Source organism: Mus caroli, unplaced genomic scaffold, assembly GCF_978045245.1.
Source record: "Mus caroli unplaced genomic scaffold, Mus_caroli_1 scaffold_10, whole genome shotgun sequence".
Classification (NCBI taxonomy): Eukaryota; Metazoa; Chordata; class Mammalia; order Rodentia; family Muridae; genus Mus; species Mus caroli.
Window position 1 is genome coordinate 59,100,355 of NW_028227265.1, and position 22,048 is coordinate 59,122,402.

The 22,048-nt window shown below is 54.3% G+C and overlaps 1 protein-coding gene across 2 annotated transcripts; it reads left to right on the plus strand.

The window, feature by feature from the left end:
* Positions 1-263: 263 nt before the first annotated feature.
* Positions 264-22,025, plus strand: Upf1 (UPF1 RNA helicase and ATPase). 2 transcript variants are annotated; one of them, XM_085843877.1, is made up of 24 exons: positions 264-779; positions 9,256-9,395; positions 10,202-10,291; positions 11,445-11,612; positions 11,981-12,161; positions 12,916-13,077; positions 13,529-13,646; positions 13,787-13,885; positions 14,188-14,296; positions 14,381-14,540; positions 14,616-14,734; positions 15,060-15,224; positions 15,301-15,415; positions 15,974-16,117; positions 16,396-16,609; positions 17,820-17,937; positions 18,202-18,358; positions 18,865-19,007; positions 19,372-19,546; positions 19,645-19,726; positions 20,186-20,347; positions 20,428-20,645; positions 20,880-21,006; positions 21,118-22,025. In XM_085843877.1, the coding sequence occupies exons 1-23, from the start codon at positions 564-566 to the stop codon at positions 20,997-20,999; spliced, it is 3,375 nt and encodes a 1,124-aa protein (XP_085700003.1). In that variant the 5' UTR covers positions 264-563; the 3' UTR covers positions 21,000-21,006; positions 21,118-22,025. The 2 variants fall into 2 exon arrangements, with proteins under 2 accessions (XP_085700003.1, XP_085700004.1); XM_085843878.1 differs by having other exon boundaries at positions 13,529-13,613.
* The last annotated feature ends 23 nt before the right edge of the window (positions 22,026-22,048 follow it).

A 22,048-nucleotide genomic window follows, 5' to 3' on the forward strand; every position in this document is an offset into this window, starting at 1 on the left:
TGCAGCCCTGAAGCCGGGCGGTGAGGACGTCGCAGGTGCGCATGCGCACCGCTAGGCAACAGTTGGGGCGGGGCCAAGTTCGCGAGCCCAGGTCCTTTAGGCGGTTGAAGGCCCGCCTCTTCGCGCAGGCGCACGGCGAGTTCCGCCCTCCCGCTTAGCTCCCAGTGCCCCGGTGCGGTTGGCTACTTTCCGGGAGGAGCGCGCGCGCCTGCGCCGGCGTCGGACTCGCGCACGCGCACCTGTGCCGGCGTCCGGCTCGCGCACGCGCACCGCAGCGGTGTCGGCGACGGCGGTTCCTGTCCAGGGGTCTGAGAGCGGCGGTCGGCTTTGAGGCGAGCAGCGTTACGGAGGGGCGCGGCGGCGGGGGCGGCGGTGGGGGCGGCGGCGGCGGCAACTCAGAGCTCAGAACCAGCGGCCCGGCCCTGCTTTCGGAGGCCGGCTCGGAGCCCGCCCGGCTCTCAGGGCGGCGGCAGCGGCTGCTCCGGATTACGGCCTAGGCCTAGCCGAAGCCTCGGGCTCGAGTGCGGTGAGGCGCTCGCTGAAGGCGCGGCCCGGGCGGCAGGATGAGCGTGGAGGCGTACGGCCCCAGCTCGCAGACACTCACCTTCTTGGACACTGAGGAGGCCGAGCTGCTCGGCGCCGACACCCAGGGCTCCGAGTTTGAGTTCACCGATTTCACCCTCCCCAGCCAGACGCAGACGCCCCCCGGCGGCCCCGGCGGCGCGGGAGGCCCGGGCGGAGCGGGCGCAGGCGGCGCGGCCGGCCAGCTCGACGCACAAGTGAGTTGAGCGGCGCATGGCGGCGCCGGAAGCCGGGCGGGCGCGGGAGCTGCGGCGCTAGATCCCAGTTAACCAGCCTTGGGCCCCTGTGAACCTGAGCCAGGTCCCAGTTAGACGGCGCTGGTCCGAGCTACCGGCTTCAGGTCCAGTTAACAAGCCTGGGTAACTGCTTCCTGCACTGGCTCCTTAAACATTAAGTCCCTATTGCCAGCTCCAGTTACCCACCCTGGATTCTTGTTTAAACTGCCCAGGTATCTGCCACCTGCCCTAGGTCTCTGCTACCTTATCCGGGTTCCCGTTACTTGCCCCTTTCACAGATCTCTGCTTCCACCCTATTCCAACTACCTCTTCCAGGTCTACTTGCCACAGTCATTGCCACCTGACTCAGGTCCCTCAGGTCCCTGCTACCTGCCCTAGTCCTTGCTTCTCTGGCCCAGCTACCTACCATCTCCTCTGATTCCCAGCCTCTTGTCCCAGCTACTTGCCACCTGCCCTTTTTTCCTCCACCCTGCTAGGCTGGGCAGTGACCTGCATTAGTTTCCCTCCTGTAGCGCAGGATCTGCTCCGGCTCAAGGCCTAAGCCAGAGCTTCCCTCACTCCCCTTCTAGGTATGTCTAAGGTGACCTGTCTACAGTTGCTATCCTCTGGATGGACCCACATTGCCCTCCAGGGTCATCTGTTTGGCTAGTCCAACCACCCCATCTCACCCTTTTGCCACTTCATCCACCACCCCCTCCAGCCAGGGTTCAAGTTCAAGCTTGGGTTAGGGGTTCCCTGGAGCAGAGCCAGGGTTTTGTCGCCTCAAGTGGAAACAGCCCACTTTGTGGATGGAGAGGTGACTGCCGGTTTGTTTTTCCTTCTGGGTTGCCTGTTGCTGAAACCGGTGTTGTTATGTAACTCCTAGGCTCTGCTTGGAAAAGTTGGGTTTGAGTTTTGTTCCTTAAAGGCAACCACAATGGGTACCACATGGGTGACTGTGCCTTGAGGAGGGGCTTTTGTTTTGAACGATGGGCTGCCGGTGTAGGCATTTCAGCTTGGGCCAGGGACTTGCCTCCCCATCAAATGCTCTCCCTCTCTATGGTTGGCTTGGTGTCAGGCACCTCTTGGCTTTGTTTTCCTGTATTCTCTGGGGTTGGGAGGGGGGAACTGCAGGCTAGAGCCACAGGTGTTTTTGTAGTCCATCTGTACGTAGGGCTAGGGAGCCACCACCAGTCTTCAGCAGTGATCTCAGACCGCATTCCGGGAGGGCCTTCAAGCTGGCTGGTTGAGTCATGCCTGTGGGTAGACCACCCACTTGGGCTCATTTTCAGCCCGAATAGAAGGAGAGGGCTGACTCAGCTCCTGTTGCGATGTGGATCAGGTGTGCCAGCATGTTGTTTCTGTCTGTTTACCTTTAGTGCAAGGAGGTGGGGAGAGGGCAGATTGCCTGGAGGAGTGAGGTGGCCCTGCAAGTCAGTCCTCCTGTTAGTCTCCCCACTGGGTAGACCTTCTTTGTTTCCTTTGGGCCTCATGGACCTGGAGAAGGGCTGTGATAGCGCAGTCTGGGAGACCAGGAGTGGAAGTGGCCTGCTTCATCTCAAGGTCTTTTAGCTCTAGCTAATGTGCAGAGCAGACTCAGGCTGTACGTGTGCTCACATGGGTGTGCCCTGCTTCGCCAGTTGAAATCATAGATTGAGCCATGAGCTGCCACCCACCTGTGGCCTCTCATCACAAGGAAGGGAGGGAGCGCCTTCAATCCTGTATTCGGAGGACCTGCATCTCTGGGGAGAAAGTGAGCAGAATTGGAAAGTGGAGAGAAACCTTCCTTGCATACCCAGGGCCCTCTGCCACCAAGAAACATTGATTTTCCTTATTTGTCCTTTGAGGTAAATGGGTCACACAGCCTTTGTTCAGGGGGTCCAAGGAGGCTGGGCCCCCACCCAGTAGGTTGAGCTCCTCCTGTTGGCCAATGGAGGTCCTCTCCCAGCTTTATTGAAGCAGGGTCATGGAGCTTCCATTTATCCCTGGAAAGCTGGCAGCACAGTGGCCTTTTGGGCCAACATCATTAATACCAAGTAATATCCTAGCATCCCAAGTCCCTGCACCCCCAGCCTCTCTTCAGCCACCAATAGTCCTGTGGCCTCTGTGGATATAAATGTTCCAGGCCCTTCCTGTGCTTTATAGATAGCATAGTAAACTTGTCCTGTGTCTGTTGTGTTTGTGGCTCATTACTTTGAAGTGCAGACCAAACTCGGGGCCCTGTTATTGCTGGGCAGACACTCTGTAGGCCCTGCCTGCCTCCTCACTTGCTGTCATGACCTGAGTGCCCCTTGCTGGCATGTGTTGGTGTTTTCTTTTTGCGACTGAGTGACTGCACAGCACAGACCCGGAAGGTGCCTGTGGGAGAAGTTTGTAGGGGAAGCTTGTTCTGGAGTTTTGTGTGCCACTGCTTGTGTGGCTCTAGATGCTGACTGGGTAGAGATTTGACCATGAAGTCTAGACGTTGTCTGTCTCAATGTCAGAGAACCCCCATTTTCTGTGCGAAAGGCCCCGCTGTTCATTAGAACCCTGAAGGTCCAGGTGGAGTGTCCCTGAGATATGACAAGCTGTTTTTTCCCAGTTTTTGACTCAGATTCCTATTTCCTTGGAGTACTGAAAGGTGACTTTAGTTGTCATTTGCATACAGGCTTGTGAGAGAAACCCCCCCTGTTCTACTCTCCTGAGCACTGCTCTCACCTTTCTTTTTGACAGTGAAATCAATGGGGACAGGACCCACTATTGGAGATGAAACAGTAGGGCTTTACTGTAGGTGCTGTCAGGACAAGGACTATCGAAGAGGGAACTGTAGTGGTGGTGGTGGGGCTATGGGACTGGGTTGCTCTTGTGATATGATGGGTCTTTGGAGACCTGTGGCAGTCTCCACTGTCACATGCTTAGCACATAGGACTTCTGCCATCAGTGAAATAGTAAAAATCCGAATGCTAGAAAACAGATGCCACTGTGTGCCCTTACTGGAGACTAAGGATTGTAATGGCTTTGGGTACCAACTAGGACTCTGATATGCTACTGTGCTCCAGTACCTATCACCTCCTGGTCTGTCTTCACAGCCACCTATCATCCTCTCCAGCCTCACTCTCCACACGTGGCTCCTTAGCCCCTTATGGGCCACACCATACCTGCTACTGTTCAGCTTCCTGCATGGTCTCACTGTGGGTGTGTGGAGACCTGCCCTCGATCAAAATGCTGAGGCTCTGAGAGCAGAACTGTGGGAAAAAGTGAGCAAACCAAAAGAGACTCTCTTGCCTCTGTGAGCCCTCCTCACTCCTGGGAACAGCTGTTGTAAAGTGAGATAGTAGTTAGGAACTTTTACAGAGTCCAGCAGCCACTGTGGCTCTCCTTTGGTTCAGTTCCTGGGCAGCACCTGCTCCAGTGGTCACAGGTGAGGCCAGTGGCAGCCCTGAGGCCCTCACTTTGCTCATGGCTGGGACTGGCTCCACCTCTGCACCCTCAGGTGTTCCTTTGCCCCACATGACCTCATGGCAGCCTATGGCCTGGCTTCTATTCTCAGCCCCAAAGCACCTTCTTTTCCCTCCTGCATGGTGGACTGGTGGAGGAAGGCCTGACCAGTGCTCATGGTGCCCACTCTGAGATGCTGAGGAAGGTGGCACTCAGGTCATCCTGGAAGCTTTTGGGGGCACTAGCCTCTGAGTTGGGTGAGAGCATGGCCTGGATGTGCCTGGGGCTGCGGGCCCTGTGATCTGCCCTGGACAGAAGGGCCTTAGGCAAGGCTGAGAGGAGAACTGACAGAGGGTGGCACTGTGTGACTAGGGTGAAGCAGTGCTGTGTGAAGACCTCTGGCCATGTGTAAGCTGCCTGTGAAAGGAGCCCTCTCCTTAGTGGCTGCTGAGCCCCACCTGCCCTTCTGGGCTAGTGAGAGACGAGGCCTCTAGAGCCACAGGTGCCAGATTGGTGGCCCACAGCTTCAACAGTTTGGTGGTCACTGAGGTGGGATGTTCTCATGGTTTGGGACAGTTTGTCTGTTCCAGCTCTGCACAGCCTTGTCCTGGGTGGGAAGCAAGCCTGCAGCCCTGCTGCTACCTCAGGATTCAAGGGTGCCGCCCTGTGAGGGTGTGGTTCCCCAGTCTTTGTGGCCCTGCCCATGGAGTTAGCTGTGCACTCAGGTCATCTGTACTTGCCACTTTCTGCTACCTGTGTGGTCCCATCCTGTGTGCCTGTGGGACAAGAGGTGAGCTCATACCACACAGAGCAAAGGTCAAAGGCCACAGGATGGAGAAAGGAGGGCTTCTTGCTGAACTGTCATCTCTCTGAAAGTCAAAATGGCTACGACTCAGCTTGAGTCCTAATTAAGGTTAAGGAAGTTCCGAGCCACACTGGTCAGGAACAGACCCAGCACTTACTAAGGCCTGTTCTCCTGAGGCTGGAAAGGCCAGCTTAAGGGATGTGGAAGTTGATTGGTTTGGGGTAGGGGATACCCCATTTCTTTGTAGCCAGTTACCCTAGGCTACACAGCTCCCACTCATCTCTTGCTTAGGGCCTGGAAGAACAAAAGATGACTCACTTTGCATCTCAGCATTTGTGTTTTGGAGGGCTGACATGGATTTGGCTAAGACTCTTGGGGCCTCCTGGAGAGAAGGCTCTCTTCAGGGGTGGGGCTCCTACAAGGAGCAGGCCAAAAATCGGCCCTTGGGGCCAGATACCAATCCAAGGCTGCCCTGGCATGTGCTGTACACCTGGAGAAGCATTTAGCCAACCTAGCTGAGGGTGAGGGCAGCATATGCCAAGCAAGGTCCTAGAGGGCCAGCTGGCAGACTAAAGAGGTGTGGTGCCTTTGAACCCTGGAGTATGCCTCTGGTCTGAGGTCATAGCAGCTCACAATGGGGACTTAGTTTTTATAAGTTTCTTCTGGAAGCTCTTGTCACAGGGTCTGAATTCTGTGTATCTTGTAGGAATTAGAATTAGTCTTCAGGCAGGTGACCCTTTTAGCCCTGATTCACTCGAGAACTTTAGGGTGTGCCTAAATGTTACTTTGTTAGAGCAGACTTTCTCCTGAGTGGGGCCTGAGAGACCCAGCCTTGGCCCTTGAATTGGGACAGTGACCTGACAGCATGCCTTTCAGACTGGTGAGATGGAAACTGGACTTCCCCAAGGGGCAAGGACTTGCATCCCTGTGCTGACCAAGGCAATAGTGTCTATTCAACCTTACTGTGTTACCTGCTGTGGGTTCTGGCCCTGTTCTGTGTCAGGTGCTGTCCCTTTGTCTTAGTTCATCTTGTTGCCATCTAGAACCAGATGTGTCTCTGAGAACCTTAAGGTGCTTGCTCTTTTTTTTTTTTTAAGATTTATTTGTTTATTATATGTAAGTACACTGTAGCTGTCTTCAGACACTCCAGAAGAGGGCGCCAGATCTCGTTACGGATGGTTGTGAGCCACCATGTGGTTGCTGGGAGTTGAACTCTGGACCTTCGGAAGAGCAGTTGGGTGCTCTTACCCACTGAGCCATCTCACCAGCCCCAAGGTGCTTGCTCTTTAACAATCACAAAATGTAGTAGAGGAGGCCCAGCTGTGATTGGTGACATAGCCAGTTCAGCTTGGCCTTTGTGGGATGCTGGAGAATCCTGTATTTGTCTCTCAGGGTGACGAGGGTATCCTGTCCCTTAGCTTGCATGGTGGATGTGAGCCCAGTGGATCTCAGTGTTCTGGTGGTACCAGCCCCACACCTGACTGGTTGCACATGCAGAAAGGATAGCTTCCTCTCTCCATTTTTAATTTTATTTTTGAGACAGAATCTCCTGGCTAACCTGAAACTCTGTGTAGTCAGGCTGGGCTTGGACTCTCAGAGATCTGCTTCTTTCTGCCTCCTACACCACTATAGTTGGTCCAGAAAGGCTGTTTCTTTTTGTTGTTGTTGTTTGTTTGTTTTTGGGTTTTTTTTGGAGACAGGGTTTCTCTGTGTAGCCCTGGCTGTCCTGGCACTCGCTTTGTAGACCAGGCTGGCCTCGAACTCAGAAATCTGCCTGCCTCTGCCTCCTGAGTGCTGGGATTAAAGGCATGTGCCACCACGCCCGGCTTGAAAGGCTGTTTCTTGACATGGCTTGGTGGCTGGTGTACAGTTCAGCAGGATGTGCCCTCCCAGAATTCTCAGGGCTCCATCCCAGCTCCACTGGAACAAATAAGAACTGCCTCCTACACGCCTAAAGGACTTGGTAGGGACACTCAAGGCTTTGTGGGATAAGAAGCTGACACCACTGAGGTGCTTCCCTCCTTCCTAGTCCTGCTCTGTTCACAGTGGTAGCCATCTGTCACAATTCCAGACCAGGCACCACATAGGGTGGGGAGTGGGCTCCCAGACATGTGGGAACGGGGCCAGAGTAGCACCTGAGCAGGTATCAGCTTCACCAGTCACTAGGATGGTGGCTCAGAACAATCATGGGATTCCACCTCAGCCCCACATGTTCATGGCAGAGACAGGCAGGAACTGGAGCTCTTGTGCCCCTGTAGAGAGTGGAAAATGGTGTGGCCTGAGGAGAAGTGATGGCTCTCCTAAGAGCGGCAGGTGTGCTGTGTGGGCAGGAGGATTGAGAGGCTGCCAGTCTCTCGGCTCTACTTCTTTTCAGGCCTGTGAGACCAACAGAGCCATCAAGGAGGACCTGCCCCATTAGAGCTCAGGTCCCAGGCAGGCTCTGAGCTCTTGCTGGCATCTTCCATGTGTCATCCCATGCACCCCACAGAGTGCTGAGGTGGGAGCTCCTGCCATAGAGTGCTAGCAAACCTGTCATCTGCCTGTGCTTCTGCATGTGCAGCTGGCCTCCTAGAGGCTGATGTGACACTGGGACGCTCTGCACTTTCCCAGCTTTGCTAATGCCTGGAGCTCAGAGGCAGATAGATGATGGTGAACCTTAGGAAGGGTCCATCTAGCAAGGCTGGGGTTTTGAGTAAGATGAGGGTCCAAAGCTACTGACCCACAGGACTTGGCTCAGGGAGGTGAGCCAGTCAAGTTCTGTAATAGTCCTACTTATAGACACTCCCTAGTATCATCACACACAGACAAAGTGCAGAGTGGTTGTGGCTCTGGAAAAGGGCTTCTTCTTTTCTTTTTTTTTGGGGGGGGGGTTGGTTTTTGTTTTTCGAGACAGGGTTTCTCTGTGTAGCCCTGGCTGTCCTGGAATTCACTCTGTAGACCAGGCTGGCCTCAAACTCAGAAATCCACCTGCCTCTGCCTCCCAAGTGCTGGGATTAAAGGTGTGCGCCACCACTGCCCGGCTGAGAAGGGCTTCTTGAGTGGCCATGTGGGACAGGCATTTCTCAGTGAGAAACAATGTCGCCTACATGCTCACTTAGAGGCATCCAGCCCAGCGTGGAACTCTTCATAATCCTCTGCCTCCAATATCTGCCTTGCTCTGTATCTTTTGTCAATGTTTTAAAGAGATCCTTTGCAATGATTAAATGGTGTGGTTCAGAAATTGAGGCCAGGGCTAGAGAGAGCACTGGTAAAACTCCTGCCTGGTACATATGAGGCCCAGGCTTTGTCTCTAGTGCTGAGCAAGATGAATGCAGAAGTTATATTGCATCTTCCTTGTCTGAAAGCTTTTAGACAGCAGAGCACACTCCCCCTTGCCTGTCTCTAGAATCAGTACAGACCCAGGATGATTGCAGCCAGGTTGAGTCCCCATGTGTACCAGTCATAGGGTGCATTTTGGTGGTGTTGGGAATTGACCCAGGGATCCTAGCCTTTCTTGGGCACCATGTTTAGGGTATGAGAAATGACTGGTGATTGTCTGCATGCAGCTTGGAAGGCTCATATCTATACTGGGAAGTGGCTGAAGGTTGGGGCTGGGGGCTGGACAGCATGACTGATAACCATAGTGAGAGCTCACCATGGTTGATCAGGAGGTGTCTGCTCCTATCTCTTGTCTTGAGTCCTGGTGCTTGCTACTTCTAGGCTCCTGAAGAACCCGGTGGCTAAGTGTTGGGGGGATGCTGACTTAGTGCTCTGGAGCTGAAGTTCCTGGGGTGATGGTGGAGCTGTGCCCCCCTCAGGCTAGTCAGGTCTCTGTGGTGGGACTTCAGTGCAGACATCCTATGCTGTGACTTTGAGGACCTTCGTGGTTATATGTTCCTCACCATAAGGCACAACCTGGGCATAGAAGGCAATAGCTGCCTGGTTTCTTCCTCAGCCATGCACAGCCTCCATGATGGTAGGACACAGGCATATGCCATTGTGTTACATACCTATCCCTACAGTGTGTATGACAGGTTTGAAGCAATCATCTTGTTCTGTGCACTTAGGCTGCGGGGACAGTTGTGGCTTGGCTGAGAGCCCCATGGCCATACTGAGTAGCCCCCTGTTGCCAGCCAGCATTGACTCTCTAATCCTTTTGCTCAGTAGAGGAGCACGGGATTCAGTAGCATAGACCTCAGGAGTGGGGCCTCTGGGTGCCCTTGGTGGCCTGCACTGGTGATACTGTGTTCTCTCTAGGTTGGACCAGAGGGCATCTTGCAAAATGGGGCTGTGGATGACAGTGTGGCCAAGACCAGCCAGTTGCTAGCTGAGCTGAACTTCGAGGAAGATGAAGAGGACACATACTACACTAAGGACCTCCCAGTCCACGCCTGCAGGTATGCTGCAGGGCTCCAGGACCAAGAGGTGGCCTGCTTCAGAGTCCTGGTTCCTTGTTCAGAACCCAGAGCACAGTACCTAACACCCCAGATTCACAGGGTTCTGTGGGTCCCCTGCCATAGCCACTCAGCAAGGACCCTGAAGAGCCAAGGCAGGGCATGGATCCTGACTAAATCAGCTCCATCAGGGCCACATGAGGGCATTGGAGGCTTAAAGAGTTGGAATGTCCTTGTTGCGGAATATCCAGCTCAGCTAACTTCACATACACACCCACCCACACACCCAGCAAGGCCAGAGCTTGTCTTCACTAGGGTTTTGTAGCCACCTGCCGCCCTCTACAGGGCTGGTTTGGCCTCTCCCCTCCACACCTATTGCTTTCCTTTATAATGGCTCTCTCCTGGTTGACAAGTGTTTTTGAGGATAAAACCAGAGCTACAGGCAGGCTGATCTGGGAGCCCTAGTCCTCCTATCCACAAGGAATAGACTAGAGAGCCCAGTGAGAGCGTTTTCTGGTTTGACACCTCCTGGCCCCAGCCTGCCGGTGCACAACAGAGCTATGGAGACCCAGTGATTCAGGGGCCTCCTAACACCCTTAGCCTGGGTTGGGCCTGAGCATTCTCTGGTTGCACAGTACCTGTCTTCTGGAGTCAGGTGCTCCCACAACCTTGTTAGAAACTTGCAGGCTGACGGGGAGGGGCCAGGATCACCTTGGGCCTGTGCCACTCAGGCATCTGTGTTGCCCTCACACTAAGCAAACCCGAAAGCTGCAGGCCAGTACTGACTGTTGATGTTTGGGCTTTTCCAGTTACTGCGGAATCCATGATCCTGCCTGCGTGGTTTACTGTAATACCAGCAAGAAGTGGTTCTGCAATGGTCGAGGAAATACTTCTGGCAGGTAGCTAACAGCCATGCATGTGTGTTTAATCAGCAACACTAGGGCTGCTGTGAGTTACGGTGTTGTTGGAGCAAAGCTGGAATGAGATGGTGCTGGTGAACCTGGGCTCCCCCTTTGACTGGTGTAACTTGAAACAGATGGTGGCGTGTGAACGCTTCGATATGTTTACCCTTGATTGATTCTCTGCCTCGGTCATTATGTGAGGAGTTTGGCTTAATTCTGTTCTCAGGCTGTGCCTGCCTCTCATGAAATGAGGCTGGCATGGCCTGCCTGTCCTCGTTCCTGGGAGGTTGAGGGCATCCAGCTGAGCCAGTTGACTTGATTGTCTCTGGAGCCAATGGTTCAAGATCCTAAGTCATTAGGACAACTAGACTCATCCCTATATTATGCTGGCTCTCCATGCAAGTGTCAGGAAACACTGTTGAAGAGAAACAACTGAGCCAGGTGTGCCTGTGTCCCACTGCCACCAGGGGTGTGGCTTGTTTCTGAGGACATTCTGTAAAAAGAATGCCACAGAAGGTTGTAGGTACCAGGTCTACAGTGAGGCAGGGGTTAGCATCTTTAAAAGGTCTTAAAGTCACTTTCAGGGACCAAGATATCCCATTCTCAGAAGGAGGAGTAAGACCTACAAAGCTAAGAATGTCTGGATGGCCGCTACAGTGGAGGTTTCATGGGATCATACAGAAAGGCAACTAAGACAGTCAGGAAGAACTGCCAGAGCCTGTGGGCCCTGAGGTGGCCAGCCAATGTGGGCCACTATTGGGGTAGGCCATGTCCTCATATGTGACGGGGAAGGGATGGGAGCTATGGTCCTCAGGGCAGCTCCTTGCTATAGAGACCAGGAGGTGACCTGTTTGTTTAAATAGGCATGGCAAAAGAGGACCTGGAAGGAGCCATTGCTGTGCATGGCTGCCAGAGGTTAAGTTAGCACCATGTGCTGGGGCTAGAGAAAGAGGAAATGGAGGGGTTGTGTGAGTCAGTGAGCGAGCAAGCAGGGCTGAGGCTCCCTGGGCACCTGTGCCCCTGAGGTGTGACCATCTGGCCTGTGCTGACAGACCATGAGTAGTACTAGACATTTTGCATGGCGTAGCGGACCTGGAGGTGCCGAGAAGCCAAGCTTGGGGTGTTAACTGCAATGGTTTCCTGGTCTCAGCCACATTGTGAATCACCTTGTGAGGGCAAAATGCAAGGAAGTGACGCTGCACAAGGATGGGCCTCTGGGCGAGACCGTGCTGGAGTGCTACAACTGTGGCTGCCGCAACGTCTTCCTGCTGGGCTTCATCCCTGCCAAGGCCGACTCTGTGGTGGTGCTGTTGTGCAGGTGAGCTGCCTATAGCAGGGCTGGGCTGGACAGGACAACGTCTGCTGGGACCAAGTTCTGTGTGTATTCTGGTCAATTTAGAAAATGAAGTCTGGCCTGGTGTGGTAGTATACACTTTTAACTTCAGCACTGGGGAGGCAGAGGCAGAAGTTTCTCTGAGTTCAAGACCAGCCTGGTCTACAAAGAGAGGCCAAGGCCAGCCAGGGCTACCCAGTTAGAACCTATCTAAAAAACTGAAAGAAGGAAAGCGACAAGTCTGCTGTGAACTGAGGCCAGAGCTGGTCGTGCAGATGCTGCTGCTGCCTTCTGGCTAGTTTGAGGCCTCCTGGGCCAGGTCCCAACCCTCTCTCTGCCCCACACCTGCACAGGCAGCCCTGTGCCAGCCAGAGCAGCCTGAAGGACATCAACTGGGACAGCTCACAGTGGCAGCCCCTGATCCAGGACCGGTGCTTTCTGTCATGGCTGGTCAAGATTCCCTCCGAGCAGGAGCAGCTTCGAGCACGGCAGATCACGGCACAGCAGATCAACAAGCTGGAAGAGCTCTGGAAGGTGAGCCACTCAGAGACAAAAGAAAAGTATGTGGCAAGCCTCGCACTGGGCAGGAGATATTGGGGGTGGGGGTGGGGACATGACCCAGGGCTCTGCAGGGGACATAGTGGATGGTCTGAGTAACTGGGTTAGGCTGTAATGAGATTCCTACTCCAGAGAACACCTGTCCTTATCCCTAATGACAAGTCAGGGTTCCAGGTTAGGTTGGAGTTCTGTTCTGGCTAGCTTTAGACTCTGACCTTGTTTTCCAAATGTGGCTAGGGGTGTCAGTTGAGCACCCTCTAACCAGGAATCCCAAGTAGTATTGGATAGAAACCTTCTAAGCTTGTCCAGCTTAGTCTCTTTGCACTTGGTTGGTCAAGTTCCAGTTACCTCAGTATGCCCAGGTTCTCTGCTCTCTGCCTCAGTGAGGCTCAGAGAGGGCAGTTGGTCCCAGAGGAGGCATGTTGCTACAGGATATGAGAGAGGGACTTGGCTCACTGGGAGAATCCTGGGACTCTGACAGCCAAATCTGGGGCTCCAGATGGGCCTGAGTATTGTGCTGGGCGTGGGGGTGCTGTTGCCAGGTTTATTGGGGTTAGAATGGTATTGAATATGCCAGGGCCATCAGAACAGTAGGCTCAGCGCAGGCCCTGGCACAGTGGCCACTCTCTACCTACGAGGGTTTGTGCTGAGAGGCCTTGGCTTGCTTCTGAGTTCTTGATCACTGGCTGCCAGTTAAGCAGGATGAGCACAGCACTATTCTTGGCCATAGGAAAATCCTTCAGCCACTCTGGAGGACCTGGAGAAGCCAGGTGTAGACGAGGAGCCACAGCACGTGCTCCTGCGGTACGAGGATGCTTACCAGTACCAGAACATCTTCGGGCCACTGGTCAAGCTGGAGGCTGACTATGACAAGAAGTTGAAGGAGTCACAGGTGACGTGGCACACCAGACTGGGCCTCTAGCAAAACATCTCCCGAGTCAGGGACTCCTTCCTGGGCTTGAGCCTGGATGAAACCAGGCATGCAGATGAGAAAACCCTTGTGTCTGGTTCACAGCTTTGTCTGCAGCTCCAAGAACATTTCTGGGATATAGGACCCATGCCACCAATTCCCCAAAGTGCCTTCCCTCCCTACAGAGCCTGGTGTGTGGGGCCTCCTGAGGCTCTCTACAAAGCTTGCTGCTGGGACTGGCTTAGGCAGTGGGTGTTGGGGGGTCCTGGTTGTTTCTTTCCCAGATGCTGGAGTTCCTGGCCGTGGATGCTGTGCTCTGCACCCCAAAGGCAGCACAGCACAGACATGGCCTTCCTAGAGGCTCTGACCTGTGGGGAGCCCAGCCCGTGAATGAGTGTGGGGCTAACCCGGCTCATGTTTCTCATGTGTTCAGACTCAAGATAACATCACGGTCAGGTGGGACCTGGGCCTTAACAAGAAGAGAATCGCCTTCTTCACTTTGCCCAAGACTGACTCTGGTAATGAGGATTTAGTCATAATTTGGTTAAGAGGTGATTTTAAGTTTTAAAATATTTGTGACCATAAGTAGAATAAAATTCCTAGTCCCCCATATCATGTCCCTTATGTGAACTCTGCATGGTGGAGGCCACGCCCTCTTGAAAGTGCTAACTCTGCTACTCCTTCCTGCAAGACATGCGGCTCATGCAGGGTGATGAGATCTGTCTGCGGTACAAAGGGGACCTGGCGCCCCTGTGGAAGGGGATTGGCCACGTCATCAAGGTTCCTGATAGTATCCTTTGTCATATGTGCTAGGAGGATGGGTGCTGTAACAGGACCCTTGGCTGTCCCCAGGGCCCTAATATGTATGACTTCTTCCTCAATTCCTTCCTCTCTTTCCACTTTGTGAGACATACACACTGTGACATGGTAGTGAGTGCACGTGTGAGCATGCACATGTGTGAGTGAAACAGCCTGGAGTCTGTCTGCAGCAGTTCCTTTGCCTGATAGGCAAGGGGAGCTGGTCTAGTGATGAAGTCAGGGGCTCTGTAGAAGGTGACTTTGAACAGGAAACTGACTTAACTCAGTTGCCAGATTATGGTGATGAGATTGCTATTGAGCTCCGCAGCAGCGTGGGTGCCCCTGTGGAAGTGACCCACAACTTCCAAGTGGATTTTGTGTGGAAGTCAACCTCTTTTGATAGGTTTGTGAGGGCCATACCCTTGGGGGCCACCTCCACCTTTGGTACCTGTGGGTCGTGTGGGTTTTACACTGGCTGTTTTTATAGGATGCAGAGTGCACTGAAAACCTTCGCTGTGGACGAGACCTCTGTGTCAGGATATATTTACCACAAGCTGCTGGGCCACGAGGTGGAGGATGTGGTCATCAAGTGCCAGCTGCCAAAGCGCTTCACAGCTCAGGGGCTCCCTGACCTCAACCACTCTCAGGTGCCATTAGGCCCCTAGGGCCAGGGTCTGTGGGGGCTGTGCCTTTTCAGCTTTGCTGATGCTCCGTCCTTGCAGGTGTATGCTGTGAAGACCGTGCTGCAGAGACCACTCAGCCTCATCCAGGGCCCTCCAGGCACAGGCAAGACTGTGACATCAGCCACTATTGTCTACCACCTTGCTCGGCAGGGCAATGGGTAGGTAGTAGCAAGAGCCTTGTCGGTGGGAGGTAGCAATGTCTTGTGTGGCCTTGTGGTCTGTTATAGCTCTGCCAGGGCCACACAGAAAATATATACAGTGTTACAATACAGGCACCTTTTGTGTTCTACAATCCTCTGGCCTGCCTCATGTGGATGACAGGGTGAGGTCACTGTTGAGCTGATGGTGGCTAGGCAGGTGACAGGAGGCTTTGCTTGTTCTGCCTTGGCATGGCTGTACCTGCCTATTACAGCTGTGCAGCTTTTCCATGGGCCTTGCTGAGCTGCTCTGGGTGATGCTGACAGCCTATTCCACTCTCTGCAGGCCTGTGCTGGTCTGTGCTCCAAGTAACATCGCTGTGGACCAGCTCACAGAGAAGATCCACCAGACAGGACTGAAGGTCGTACGGCTCTGTGCCAAGAGCCGTGAGGCCATTGACTCCCCAGTGTCCTTCCTGGCTTTGCACAACCAGATCAGGAACATGGACAGGTGAGTATCTCCAGCTTTGGCCTCAGTACAGGCTGTGCCCTGCTGCTGGCGCTGACTCCCACCACATTTTCTGTAGCATGCCTGAGCTGCAGAAGCTGCAGCAGCTAAAGGATGAGACAGGCGAGCTGTCATCTGCAGATGAGAAGCGGTACCGGGCGCTTAAGCGCACAGCTGAGAGAGAACTTCTCATGGTGAGCTCAGTGCCAGCCCAGGAGCCTTTGGGCTGTTCCTTGTGGGCAGAGGATCTGGAGAGACTTGTCTGTTTGAGTCAGAAGCCTGGTAGCGTGTCTGTACCTTTGCTTATGAAGACTTGGAGGGCCCTCATCTTCCTGATCTGTGCCATAGCTGCCACTCCTGTCAGTCTCCAGTCTAACAAACCAGTCCATCAAAGCTGGAGTCTCAGCCTTGGGGTAGTACCACCAGCTCAGCACTGTCCCAGAGATTATTGGCAGACACAGCTGTGTCTATGCTGGGGAGTATGCTCCAGAAGGCTGTACCATTTGAAAGTTGATGCTCATGGTCCCTGGGATGCTCACACTTGGGCTGCAGGAGAAGTGGCGTGTTTACTTGGGGAATTGTCTGTGGAGAGCCAGCCTGGGGCAACACAGTAAGACCCTGTCAGAACAACTTGTGCGTGTGCACTTTAGGAGTGCTGGGTGGATGTAGAACAGGGCATTCCAGGTCCCACCCTAAGCCATCTAGCCATGGTAAGGTAGGCACCTGTGCCCTGATGTTTGTGCCTTCCCCAGAATGCAGATGTCATATGCTGCACATGTGTGGGTGCTGGTGACCCGAGGCTGGCCAAGATGCAGTTCCGTTCCATCCTCATTGATGAGAGCACCCAGGCCACTGAGCCTGAGTGCATGGTGCCTGTAGTCCTTGGGGCCAAGCAGGTGGGTACCTGTCACTCATGTGGCCCTTGATAGTTCCTCCCCTAGTGGTGTTGGGTGACACAAGACCTGCCAGAGGTCTTTGAATGGGGTTGAGTCCTGTGTGTTCCACAGCCCCTCGCCTCCTGGGGTGTGGGCATCGTGTACTGAGCAGCTCCCTCCAACCCCCCTGGGGTACTCGTTCTGTTGCTTTTAGATGGTGGAGGTGAGCCCCTGTCCCTATGGTAGGCACTTAGGAACATGGAGCCTGAGGGGTTAACTTGAAGGACTTCTTGCTGCAGCTGATCCTCGTGGGTGACCACTGCCAGCTGGGCCCAGTGGTGATGTGCAAGAAGGCAGCCAAGGCCGGACTGTCACAATCGCTCTTCGAGCGCTTGGTGGTGCTGGGCATCCGGCCCATCCGCCTGCAGGTGCAATACCGCATGCACCCTGCACTCAGCGCCTTTCCGTCCAACATCTTCTACGAGGGCTCATTGCAGAATGGCGTCACTGCAGGTAACAGCTGGGTCGCATCCTCATGGCCCTTCCCTATTCCCTTCACAGTGCTGCTCACCCCAGCTTGTCAGGCACGGTGCTGCTGGAGTGTGTGGTGGCTCCACAGTGGTCGTCATACCTTTCACCATGGCCAGGTCATGCACTGGCTCTGCTCCCATGGCTGTTGCTTTATGCTGGACAGTCCCAGGCACTAAATCAACCACCCTGACAACAGGAATTCCCAGCCCTTTCCTTGTGATGGTGGTTGACTGAGATGTCACCCTATCACATGCTTAAGTGAGACCAGGCAGGTAGATTATGAGAGCTTGTCTTCTGAGATCAGCAGCTGACGACGCCTCTTACCTGCAGCAATTCGAGGCTCTGTGAACAGGGAATTTAAGGACACTAGGGTCACCTTTGGAATGTAGTTCTGGCCCAGTCCTAAAAGTATTTATGGCAGTGACCTCTTCAGGGTCTTTTCACTGTGTCTGTTGGGAGGACCTAGAGGATATGGAGCGGTAGACAGAGTGACACTGTGGTGTCAGGTGAGCCATAGGTACACTGTCACACACCCTTGAAAGCTATTTGTGGCTCAAAGCTGTCATGGGAGGTTGGTACAGAAACCAACTGGGCCTTGCTGTCCTCAACGAAGCCTGAGTGAAGTGGAATGAAGAGGTTGCTATCTGACTTGCTTTGCAACATAAATGTGTTTTTCACCAAACTGTTAAAACATCTAGACATGGCTCTCAGCTTTAATCCTAGGACTTGTGAAGCAGGCAGGCAGGCTCTCTGGGAGGTCAGGGCCATAGTGAAACCCTCTCTCAATCAAACACACAAACACGGCTTTAGCACAGTGGCTTAGGCGTGGATTTGAATGTCTGCCTTTGATGAGCTGTGACGGGGAAGGAGCCTGCTCAGAGCTGCTGTGTCTATGTGGCCTCCCATGTGGATCCAGGCAGCCACATTTGAGGACACCACCTCTCTGCTGGCTAGGTCCTGCCATGACCTTCTCTTCCCTATGTGATTGTCGGAGTGTGGGAGGCTCTTGGGTGTTTCCTGGGCTCTGCTGCGCTTGGTCACCACTCAGCACAGGAAGTGTCCTCGTGTACTCAGTAGGCGGCCATGTCTTGAATATTGTTGACCCAGGTCCTTGGCTGCCGACAGTGTGGGGTGTACTTGATTGAGCTCCTGAGCTTCTCAGTGGGTGACACCTTCTGTCTTTCCTTATCAGCGGATCGTGTCAAGAAAGGCTTTGACTTCCAGTGGCCACAACCTGACAAGCCTATGTTTTTCTACGTGACACAGGGCCAGGAGGAGATTGCCAGCTCTGGCACATCCTACCTCAACAGGTGTGTAGCTGCGTCTCTGGTATGGAGTCATTCTCACTCACCCTTGGCTCCAATCCGAGACCCACAGCATCTTACTCCCTGGGTTGCTCTGCTTGTTACACCATGTGAGGGAAGACACAAACAAGGCTCTTGTTTCTCCTGGGGCCTCAAAATGACAGGGGCGGGCAACTATCATGTGGCCTCCTGTAACCCCTTTGGTTACTGGAGGTCTGCCAGGCTGGGGAACCTGTGAGGAGCCTTTCACTGACAGCCAGATGTTCTCAGGACGGAGGCAGCCAATGTGGAGAAGATAACTACGAAGCTGTTGAAGGCAGGTGCAAAGCCTGACCAGATCGGCATCATCACCCCCTATGAGGGCCAGCGCTCCTACTTGGTGCAGTACATGCAGTTCAGCGGCTCCCTGCACACAAAGCTCTACCAGGTACCCCCACGCCCAGCAGTTAGGAAAGAGCACATGAGCACACGTCATGACACACAGGTCAGCCTTGGGCCACAGTAAGTGCATCCGACCTGGCTGGAGGCAAAAGTAGAAAGAGTGTGGTGCTGTGTCAGCACTTCAGTGACATGAACAGGTGGGTCTTCATGAATTTGAGGTCAGCCTTGATTGAGAGCTTCAAGGCAGCCAGGGCTGTTCAGTAAGGCTTTGTCTCAAAGAGAGAGCAGCCCACGGCTAGACAGGAAGGGGCAGGACAGCTGGGCCCACCCGAGGGGCGTGGTACTTGTGACAGATGCAGAGCTGTGGTTGGTTATACCATGGAGCCTACTCAGCCTTTGCTTCATTGGGCCTGTGGTAGCTCTGTCACTGGGGACTTTTGTAACATCTGGCTGTGCCATACTTAATGATGCAGCTCCTTCCTGTGCAGCTAAAGGAAGAGACAGGAGAACGAGGGGCCGAGGTATGGCTGACAGGACCCTTGTCTCATTCAGGAAGTGGAGATTGCCAGTGTGGACGCCTTCCAGGGCCGGGAGAAGGACTTCATCATTCTGTCCTGCGTGCGCGCCAATGAACATCAGGGCATTGGGTTCCTAAACGACCCCCGGCGTCTGAATGTGGCTCTCACCAGAGCAAGGTAGGCCGCTGCCCATTGCTACCATCCACCCTCCAGCCAACACAAGCCCTCCTGTGATTCATTTTACTCATATCTGTCCTGGGAGTACATGTGCATGCTGGCACCCCATCTTGAGAACTGGGTGCTATGGCCTACCTGCTGCCCTACTGCTTCAAGAACTCAACTACAAGATCATATAGGACACAGACTGAGCTCATGATCAGGAGAGGCATTTGGAGAGCTGTGAATCACACCCAGAGCTCTCACTGCTGCTTAAGTGCTACCTCATGTCTTAGCATCCTGCTCTTCACATTCAAGGTGCTAACCCTAGATAGTGGAGTTCAGTGGGTATGGCCATGGGCTCAGCATGTTGATTGCCCTGCAGATATGGCGTGATCATTGTGGGTAACCCAAAGGCCCTGTCGAAGCAGCCCCTGTGGAACCACCTGCTGAGCTACTACAAGGAACAGAAGGCGCTAGTGGAAGGGCCGCTCAACAACCTACGTGAGAGCCTCATGCAGTTCAGCAAGCCTCGCAAACTTGTCAACACTGTCAACCCGGTGGGCCTAGGGGCTGGCCTGGGACCTGGGAAAGCTGGGAGCTCTTAGCCTCTGCTGCTGTTGACTGATACATTCCTCACTCTTATGCCACCCTGCAGGGGGCCCGCTTCATGACTACTGCCATGTATGATGCCCGTGAGGCCATCATCCCCGGGTCTGTTTATGACCGCAGCAGCCAGGGTGAGTCTTCCTGGCCAGCACCCATGTGTTTATCTTCCCACATCCTACTCCAAACCTGTTACCCCATGGGTGGCCTCCGTCTGGAACTTGTCCAGTAGCTTCTGTAGCTTCTCCAACCAGGTCCCCAAGAGCTGTTCTGGCCTCAGCTAGTGGTTTGGGCCATGATGCCTTTAGAACTGCTAAGGCCACCTGTCTGCCTGAGTGCTGCTGCCCTTGTATCCTGCGACAAACCCGTGTCTACCTCAGCTAGGCTGGCCTCTGCTTTCTGGAAGCTCCCAAGTTGTCTAGAAAGCTCCATCGTGGCCAGATCCCACCAACCCTTCTGTCATTTCTTACCCTCTACCGGCACTCTGCATGTCAAGACACACTCGACCTCCCTACTTGTCTGGCTGGCCCAGCGGCCAGTTCATGGCAGCCAGTGGCCACTGGAGCCCTGCATCTGACTCAAGTGTTTTGCAGGCCGGCCCTCGAACATGTACTTCCAGACCCATGACCAGATTAGCATGATCAGCGCAGGCCCCAGCCATGTGGCTGCCATGAACATCCCCATTCCCTTCAACTTGGTCATGCCTCCCATGCCACCACCTGGGTACTTCGGACAGGCCAATGGGCCAGCTGCTGGTAAGCGGTTTTATCCCCACTGCCCAGGCTCTTCTCCTAGCTTTAGGTAGACCTTGCCATATTTCACTGCTGTCTTTCAGGTCGGGGCACCCCAAAAACCAAGACTGGCCGTGGGGGCCGCCAGAAGAACCGCTTTGGGCTTCCTGGGCCCAGCCAGACCACCCTTCCCAACAGCCAGGCCAGCCAGGACGTGGCCTCCCAGCCCTTTTCACAGGGTGCCCTCACACAGGGTTACGTGTCCATGAGCCAGCCCTCCCAGATGAGCCAGCCTGGCCTCTCCCAGCCAGAACTGTCCCAGGTGGGCCTGCATCCTACAGCAGAGAAAAGGGGGTGGAGGGGTGAGGGGACACATGAGACCATGATGCTGCCTTTCTGAAGGGTGAGTGACCTCAACTGTGCTATGGATCTGAACCTGTCACCCTGACACTCTGGCTGCAGTATGGGGCTTCTTCCCATCCTCTGGGGTCTGCGGACTGGGTGGCTGTGGGCTACTAGCTTTCCTGGCCATGTTCACACTACCTTTGCCTTTCAGGACAGCTACCTCGGTGATGAGTTTAAATCACAGATTGACGTGGCACTCTCACAAGACTCCACATACCAGGGAGAGCGGGCATACCAGCACGGCGGGGTCACCGGGCTGTCCCAGTACTAGAAGGCAAGTGCCCTGCACACATGTGCAAACAGGGTCTTCCCAGACAGTCTGGGCAAGTAGATGTGGTCCTGCCTCTACTGGCCCTGACAACTCTAACCCTGTCCCTGATCACAGGTAGCGGAGGAAGAGCTAAGCTATGTGGCTTAGTCTATCAGCATCTTATTCTGGGTAATAAAAAATAAAAATAAATGGATACCTGTTTTCCACTGCTAAAACTGAAGCACCACTGTGTGAGCAGCCGAGGAGAGAGGAGGAAAGAGGAGCGAGAGCGAGCAGAGAGCGGCCAGGGAGGACGACAGAGCGGAGCGCCGAGGAGCGGGCGCCCCCTGTGGGCGGCGAGAGGAGAGAGGCCCGCACCGCTGCGAGGCCGGCCCAGCGCCGTGCCCGCCAGAGGGAGAGGCCTCGCCAGGACCGGCCCCGCTGTTCTTTTTCTTTGTTTCTCGTGATTGAGGGGCTATGTTTTAGCAGGACGAACTTCGCGTTTCTGTGCCCAAGCAGGCGGCCAGGAGCATCAGCGCGCGGTCCCAGCGCTAAGGGGTTTCATTTAAAGAAAATACGGTGTTTGGGGTTTTTCTCTCTTTTTTTTTTTTTTTTTTTTTGTTTTGTTTTTTGTTTTCCTTTCCTTCCCCCCCCCCCCCAAAGATTCTTTCAAAGGAATATGGGAAGTACTTGGACTGGTTTGTCTCTAAGACCTGACTGTTAGACCTGAGAAATGCGAAAAGCTTCCGGGAAAGGCAGCGCTGAGAAGCCTGAGCCCCGCAGCCTGGGATCACCGCCTGCACCGCAGCCGGAGGATTTGTTTTTGAGTTTGAGCTTCAGAGGCCACAGGCGAACTCGTGAGCACGGCCTGCGGGTTCTTCCCCATCGAGGGTGGAGGCCTCATTGCTGGGCGCCCTGCCCCGGACCCCCACTCCCCGCGGCAGCCACCCAACCCCTACCCAGGCACACCTGCGCCAACGCAATGGAACTTAATTTTTAGTCAAATTTGTTTTAAGCTTTTTGTCACCAATAAAACATGAACAAACAGTCCCTGCTTTTGCGTGGGGCCG